The 7,521-nt window shown below is 45.3% G+C and overlaps 2 protein-coding genes across 2 annotated transcripts; both read left to right on the top strand.

Annotated features, from left to right (window-relative positions):
* The first annotated feature begins 1,481 nt into the window (after window positions 1-1,481).
* LOC137817809 (uncharacterized) lies at window positions 1,482-3,108 on the top strand. Its single transcript, XM_068621032.1, has 2 exons — window positions 1,482-2,192; window positions 3,100-3,108. Exons 1-2 carry the CDS (start codon window positions 1,482-1,484, stop codon window positions 3,106-3,108), a joined length of 720 nt encoding a protein of 239 aa, XP_068477133.1.
* A 2,715-nt stretch (window positions 3,109-5,823) lies between these two features.
* Window positions 5,824-6,989, top strand: LOC137817810 (uncharacterized). Its single transcript, XM_068621033.1, has 2 exons — window positions 5,824-5,953; window positions 6,349-6,989. Exons 1-2 carry the CDS (start codon window positions 5,824-5,826, stop codon window positions 6,987-6,989), a joined length of 771 nt encoding a protein of 256 aa, XP_068477134.1.
* The last annotated feature ends 532 nt before the right edge of the window (window positions 6,990-7,521 follow it).

Genomic DNA, 7,521 nt, shown 5'->3' on the forward strand with positions numbered 1-7,521 from the left:
AAGGATGCTCTAAAGGTGGTCGAAATACTGAATAGCTAGTATTGTGTTGCCCTAATTGCCTTGTGCTCACAGTGGATGCGCAACGAAAACAACTAGGGTTTGTGCTCTGTGTAACTTATGAGAATTAGTAAAAAAACTCCTCTTTCAAGCGTCCCAAGGTCTCCTTTTATACACCTTTCGCATTTAAAACGCGTTAAAGCGCATTGAAAGCGTATAAAAATATTCCTTGGACGTTCGAATCTTAACTGAATTAGCGCGTACCTTTCACTGAAACCTTTAATGAGGACGTGTGCATTGCCACGTGCCCTTCTGACTTGATCGTTATTCTGCGCAGAGGGTCCCACAGCGCCGCAACCCAACTTAGGGTTATTTCATGGTGTGGGTCCTTCTTCCTTCGAAGTGCTTCTGGCGCGTAGGGTGACTTTCTGGGTGCCAACTCATGCGCCCCAAACGCTAGTCACTCGCCCTGGGGGTGCATCTACCTTTCTCTCGTATCATACACGTGGTTCTCCCCTGATCATGGCCTTCTCATGGGTCGTATCTGTACATGGGTCTCCCAGCAGTGGCGTGGATACTTCACGAGTCAGGTTTACCCCCTACTGGTACTAGAACTTATGGCTTTGAAGCCACCTTTCTTGGTTATTGTGCTGAGCTATCAAGGTCCAAGGCTTCCTCACGGTGTCGCCCCCTCCATGGTCTTTCCTACCCATGGGCATCGGGGGGTAACCCCCATCGATATCTCCGCTTGGCTATGTCTTCTCTTGGCAACGCCTTATCTTGGCGATGTCTTTGCTCGGCGATGCCTCTCTTGGGCGATGTCAGACCATCTGATCTTCCATTATCTAACACGTTGGTGACACATAAAGTGGCGACAACCGATTATGTATGCCGCAGAACACCACTTCCATAAACGGCGACTATGTTGCCTTCTTGACCACCCACCTTTCTCTTGTCCACGCCATCACAACCGATGACCTGATCGGTACATTCATCAAAACTGGGAGAGAAGACATCATCATCATCATAGGCATTCTTCAAGGACTTCTCACTCTTCTCATGGATATCATGAAGGCAATGAACGGCGAAGGCACCATCATCATTAAGAGAGGCGCCAACATGTGGTTGGCCCTTATTCACCTATTTTAAAACTACCTAGCTTTAGTGGTGAGAGTGATCCTAATGTGTACGTAGGGTCGGAGGCCAAGGTTGAGCAAATATTTGATGTAAATAGGGATAGATTAGCATCCTTAGAATTCTTAGACTATGCCATGCAATGGTGGCATCAATATTTTATGGACATTAAGCTACACAAGAGACCGCCCGTGGTCTCTTGGGACGATTTAAAAGCTTGTTTGCGCGCTAGATTCGTTCCTCCACACTTTAGGAAAGACCTATTGTTGAAACTCCAAAGGTTTCATCAAGGCACGCTAAGTGTGGATGATTATTTTAAACAACTCGACACGCTTTTAATTAGAGTTAATATGGATGAGAGTGAGGAAGCTAAAATAGCTAGATTTGTAAGTGGTCTTAGAAGGGACATTCAAGATGTGGTAGAGCTACAAGAATATTCTTCATTACAAAATGTAGTTCACCTTGCTAGTAAAATTGAAAATCAAATTGCAAGGAAAAATGCTTTCAAAAATTCTTCTAAAGATAGCTACTACCACTCTTCTTGGAAAAATACAAATAAATCTTTTTCAAATATCCCTTCTAAGGACTCTACTTTCAATCCTAGAGATCCTAAGCCTTCCACTTCCACTTCTAGGCCTAAATCACCAACTAAATCATCTAGTACGAAGTGTTTTAAATGCTTAAGCTATGGACATATTGCTTCTAATTGCCTTTCTAAACGAAATATGTATATGCATGATGGGGTAGTGGTTAGTGAGCATGAGTCCGAAAACTCTATACATTCCTCACCTTCTAGGTCCCCAAGTGAGAATGAGAGTGAAAGCCAACATGAGGGTGACCTATTGGTAATAAGACGCATGCTTGGGAAAGTTTTAAAACCCTTTGATGAAAGTCAAAGAGAAAATATCTTTCATTCAAGGTGTCTTATTAATGATAGGGTATGCTCTTTGATTGTGGATAGGGGGAGTTGTGCTAATGTGGCAAGCACAAGAGTGGTAGACAAGCTTGGATTATCTACCATCTCTCATGCCAAGCCCTATAAATTACAATGGTTAAGTGAGGTAGGTGAGATTATTGTTAACAAGCAAGTCCTCATTACATTTTCTATTGGTAAATATAAAGATGAGGTCTTGTGTGATGTTGTCCCAATGGAAGCCACACATATTGTTTTAGGTAGGCCATGGCAATTTGATAGAAAAGTTTTTCATGATGGCATTACCAACAAAATTTCTTTTAACTTCCATGGGCACAAAATCATTCTTAAGTCTCTCTCTCCAAAGGAAGTTCACGAGGACCAAGTTAAAATGAGAGAAAAGAGAGAGAAAGAAAATGATAAAAAAAGTTCCAAGAGAAGCCTTCTCATGTCCACACAACAAGTTAAAAAGGTAATAGTTACTCAAAAGCCTATTTTTTTAGCTATTCCTAGGACTATTGAATGTAAGTCGGCTAAGGATAGTCCCACATGTTTGGACAATTTGGTAAAGGAATATGAAAATGTGTTTCAAGATCCTCCTAAAGGCTTACCACCTCTAAGAGGGATTGAACACCAAATAGAGTTCATGCCCGGGGTTTCTTTACCAAATCGCCCTGCATATAGGACCAATCCCAAAGAAACTAAAAGAGAAAATGAAAAAGAAAATGAACTACATGATAAACCGAGTCTTAATACCTTCTCAACTAAATCACTTTTGTTGACTCGCGCTACGCCTACAAGGTATTCTTCTTCTTTGTCTTTTTCATTACCTAAGGGTCCTACTTCAACACCATATTGGATAAAGAATGTTAAGGATGATTTTTTCATATCTCCTATTTTACCAAATAATATCATTCCTAAGCAATCCTTGCCAACATGGTCTGTGTATAGACCATCTTTTTCTGAACTCCCAACATTTCAAAGTGCTAAGTCCAGTTTGCCTATTTCTTCTTCTATTCTCTTATCTAATTGCAAATTGACTTTGTTTTATGCAGGAGTACTGAATTCGTGGACGAATTCTCTCCAACTTGGGGAGTATGATGAGAATCAAAAAGATGTTGTTAATAGGAAGAATGGACAAGGGCCAAATCATTTAAAGTTCTTCTTATTAGTCTTTTCAAAAGATGAGGCCCAAGCCAAAGAAGGCCCAAGCCCAAGAAGCCCGAGTCCATCCCATGAGGGGTAAGGCCAAGCATTAAATAAAAGAGCATCATTTGAATTACTCTTGTATAGTTGTAGGAGGTGTGGATATTAAATAAAGGAGTGTGAATATGTAAAATAAAGTCACATTGTCCATGTGACTTAGGAGAGTAGGTGTAGGTGTAGTTTTTAGGAGGTGTCATAGTAGAGAAAGGTCACACCTCCCATGTGACTTGTTTTTGGTGGGAATTTCAAATGAGTTTCATTTGAATTTTCCCACCTATTTTTTAGCACCCTAACACTATAAATAGAGGTGTGGGCTCTTGTAAAATTCAGAATTGGATAATTGATATAGAGAAACTTTACTCATTTGGAGAGAGAATTCTGTGAGATTTTGATCTCTTAGCTTAGTCTCATCTTGTGAGCTTTTGGAGAGCTTCAAGTGGTGACTTCCTTCACTAATCTTGGAACTTCATCACCAAGTGGCGTGAGCAACTCCAAATTCCATTCCAGTGATCTTCAATCACTTAAGTTTCATCTTCTTTCATCTCCATTTTCATTTCCAATCGGTAGTTTAGCTTGTTCTTCAATTTCTACCGTTTATTCTTGTTCTAGGTGCTGTTTTAAGTTTCTATTCGGTTTATCTTGTTCCTTTGATGAATTCAATCGGTAGATTCATTTCTTGATTCAATTTTGTCCAGTTTTTCAGTTTACACATTTCAATTGTGCTTCCATTTGTGTTCTTGTTTTGTTCTTGCTTTCCTTTCAATTCCACCAAGTGTTTCTGATAAGAACATGGCACTCATGATGTATATAAGTTTGGCTCTTCATTTGGATGGCATTGTCCTCCATTGATTTGTCCTTATGCCTCCTTAAAGTGTTGTTTCTTGTTAAGTGTCTATCCAGCTCATATCAATGTGGCACCAAGGCACAACTTCCTAATGGAATTGAAGGAGCTAATCGATGTCCCCAACATAGCGGAGAGATTGAAGATGCCCGCAAAGACTAACAAAAGGTTGGGGCCTAACAAGAACACCTGGTGCGAGTTCCACCATGCGTTTGGCCACCCCATACGCAACTGTTTGGCGCTTGGACACCAGTTAGACAAGCTGGTGAAGAATCGTATACTGAAGGACTACTTGACAGAGTAACAGGGAGCCCAGACCTTGACAGTGCCAGAAGGAGATCAGGGGCATGAGATGCCCGTTCACTACAAGATTCACACCATTTCAGAGGGTTTCTCAAGTGGAGGGTGCACCGCTTCTCAACGGAAGAAGTATGCACGAGCAGTGATGACAGTAGAGGCGCAAGAGGCATATCAGGCCCTTGACGTCGACCTTGTCTTCACCAAAGCCGACCTCCGAGATGTCGTCCCCCACGACAATGACCCAGTGGTGATCTTAGTAGTGATCGCAGGGAGAAAGGTACATTGTGTCCTGGTGGACTAGGGAAGCTCGGGCGACGTGATGTTCTGGTCGACTTTCAAGAAGCTGCAGTTGTCTCCTAATCAACTGAGGCCTTACACTGGCTGTTTGTATTGCTTTGCGGGAGACCAGGTGCAAGTGCGTGGGAACCTAGAGCTAAGAACCACCTTCACAGATGGTGTTGCCTCCCGCACAGAGAACATCAGGTACCTTGTTGTTAACGCTCCCTCAGCTTACAATATACTATTGGGTAGACCCGCACTGAACAGTTTGAGGGCGGTGGCGTCGACGAGGAACATGAAGTTGAAGCTGCCTGACTTGGGGGAAACGGTGATCACCATCAAGTCAGACTAGAAGGAGGCTAAAAGATGCTACGAGAATAGCCTCAAGACAAAGAGAGGGGTGTTCACAGTCACCACCCGGGCACCGAGTGAAGAAGGGGTCGCCTGGACAGAGATCGACCGTGCAGAGATCGCCCAAGAGAGGCGACTTGAACCAGCAGGAGACGTCTTGGAGCGAGAGATCGGAGGCAGGATGTTCAAACTTGACAAATCACTAGGCCAAGGGACGCAAGACCAGATTGCTGAGGTCATAGCGCGACAGCTAAATGCCTTTGCATGGTCCGCCTCGGACATGCCTAGCATAGACCCTGACTTCCTATGCCATCGCCTCACAATGGACCCCCAGGTCCGATCTGTTCTCCAGAGAAGAAGAAAGTTCAAGGAGGAGAGGCGACATGTAATCAAAGAAGAGACGAAGAAGCTGTTGAGCGCCGACGACATACGGGAGATTCAGTACCCCGAGTGGCTGGCAAACGTGGTCCTGGTGAAGAAGGCCAACGGGAAGTGGTGGATGTGCGTGGACTTCACGTACCTCAACAAGGCCTGCCCAAAGGACTCTTATCCTTTACCAAGCATTGACGCCTTGGTGGATGGCGCCTCGGGTTGCAAATTGCTCAGCTTCCTGGATGCTTTTTCTGGGTATAACTAGATTAAGATGCATCCCAGGGACGAATGCAAGACGACGTTCATGACAGAGATGTCTTGCTATTGTTACACAGTGATGCCCTTTGGGCTGAAAAATGCAGGCGCCACCTACCAGAGGCTGATGGACAGAGTGCTCACGCCCATGATAGGGTGAAATGTGCAAGCCTATATGGATGACATGGTGGTGACCTCGCATGTGAAGGATCAACATGTCGCTGATTTGGAAGAGTTATTTACAATAATAGCTAAGTATAGACTGAAGCTGAACCCCGAGAAGTGTGTATTCAGGGTGGAAGCAGGTAAGTTCTTGAGTTCCTACTCACCGAGCGTGGGATAGAGGTGAACCCCGAGAAGTGCACCCCAATCCTTGCGATGAGGAGCCCGATCTTAGTGAAGGAGGTGCAACAGTTGACAGGGCAGATGACCCCTTTCTCTAGATTCGTATCAACTGGAGGAGACAAAGGTCACCCTTACTTCCAGTGTCTAAGGAGGAACAACAGGTTCATCTGGACCAGGGAGTCCGAGGAGGCGTTCCTCAAGCTGAAGGAGTACCTGGCCAGTCCCCCAGTGTTGTGCAAGCCATAGCTGGGTACTCCGCTCCACCTGTACTTCGCAGTAACATAACGGGCGATCAGTTCAGTCCTTGTGCAGGAACAAGACCAAGTGTTGAAGCCAATATACTTTGTGAGTAAAGTATTGCAAGGGCCCGAGGTAAGATACCAAGCCCTAGAGAAGGCAGCCGTGGCAGTGGTGTTCTTAGCAAGGAGACTTCGCCACTACTTCCAGAGCTTTACTGTAGTGGTGATGACAAACCTGCCTATCCGCAAGGTCCTACAGAAGTCGGACGTTGTGGGAAGAATGGTACGTTGGGCAGTGGAACTATCAGAGTTCGATGTCCAGTACGAGCCCAAAGTCCCTATCAAAGGCCAAGTCTACGCAGATTTTGTGGTAGAGCTCTCTTCAGCAGATGCACACCAAGAGGAAGCCAACTTTCGATGGGTGCTCTCTGTAGATGGGTCCTCTAACCAGCAAGGCTGTGGAGCTGGCGTCATCTTGGAGGGACCGAACGGGCTATTGATTGAGCAGGCCCTACGGTTCGCTTTCAAGGCCAGCAACAACCAAGCGGAGTATGAAGCCCTGATCACTGGCATACTATTAGCCAAGGAGATGGGTGCGCAGAGTTTGTTAGCAAAGAGTGACTCCCTACTAGTCACAAGTCAGGTAACAGGGGAATACCAAGCCAAGGACCCGCAGATGGCGGCTTATCTGGAATTTGTCCAGGTTTTGAAGGAATCATTTGCAGCGTTCGAGTTGGTACATGTCCCTAGAGAGTAGAATGCCTGAGCTGACTTGCTAGCTAAGCTCGCTAGTTCAGGCAAGGGGGGCAGACAGAGGACCGTCATACAGGAGACCCTGAAGACACCTCGAACCTTCACCACAGACAATCTGGTGGCGGTCCATCAGGTCAGTACGTCGAGATGAGGGAAGAGGAGTCATGGGTCACTGACTCAAGAGACACCGTAAACGCCCATGATAAGCACATATCCAGTGCTTGGGGAAGAATCATTGCAGGTCTGCATGGTCGAAGGAGGAGAAACTTGGATGACGCCCTACAAGCGCTACGTCGCTGATGGGATACTTTCATTGGAACCCACATAGGCCAGAAAAATACTGGGACACGGAGAGTTGTTCAGACACGGGTTAACCCACCCAATCTTGGTATATGTAAGCGGCGACCAATGCGCGCGAATAATGGTAGAGCTCCATTAAGGGATATGCGGGAGTCATATCGGTGGTCGATCTCTAGCATCGAAGGCCATTCGTGCGGGATACTATTGGCCAACCATAAGGGAAGACTACACGAGGT

This window comes from Phaseolus vulgaris, chromosome 10 (genome assembly GCF_000499845.2).
Source record: "Phaseolus vulgaris cultivar G19833 chromosome 10, P. vulgaris v2.0, whole genome shotgun sequence".
In the NCBI taxonomy this organism is placed as follows: domain Eukaryota; kingdom Viridiplantae; phylum Streptophyta; class Magnoliopsida; order Fabales; family Fabaceae; genus Phaseolus; species Phaseolus vulgaris.

What these genes read in the sequence shown, in the direction of transcription:
- LOC137817809 (XM_068621032.1), top strand. Translation starts at nt 1,482, where the DNA reads ATGGATGAGAGTGAGGAAGCTAAAATAGCTAGATTTGTAAGTGGTCTT.
- LOC137817810 (XM_068621033.1), top strand. Translation starts at nt 5,824, where the DNA reads ATGGATGACATGGTGGTGACCTCGCATGTGAAGGATCAACATGTCGCT. An exon ending in TGTATTCAGGGTGGAAGCAG is followed by an intron (nt 5,954 to 6,348) that starts GTAAGTTCTTGA and finishes TTGTGAGTAAAG; the next exon opens with TATTGCAAGGGCCCGAGGTA.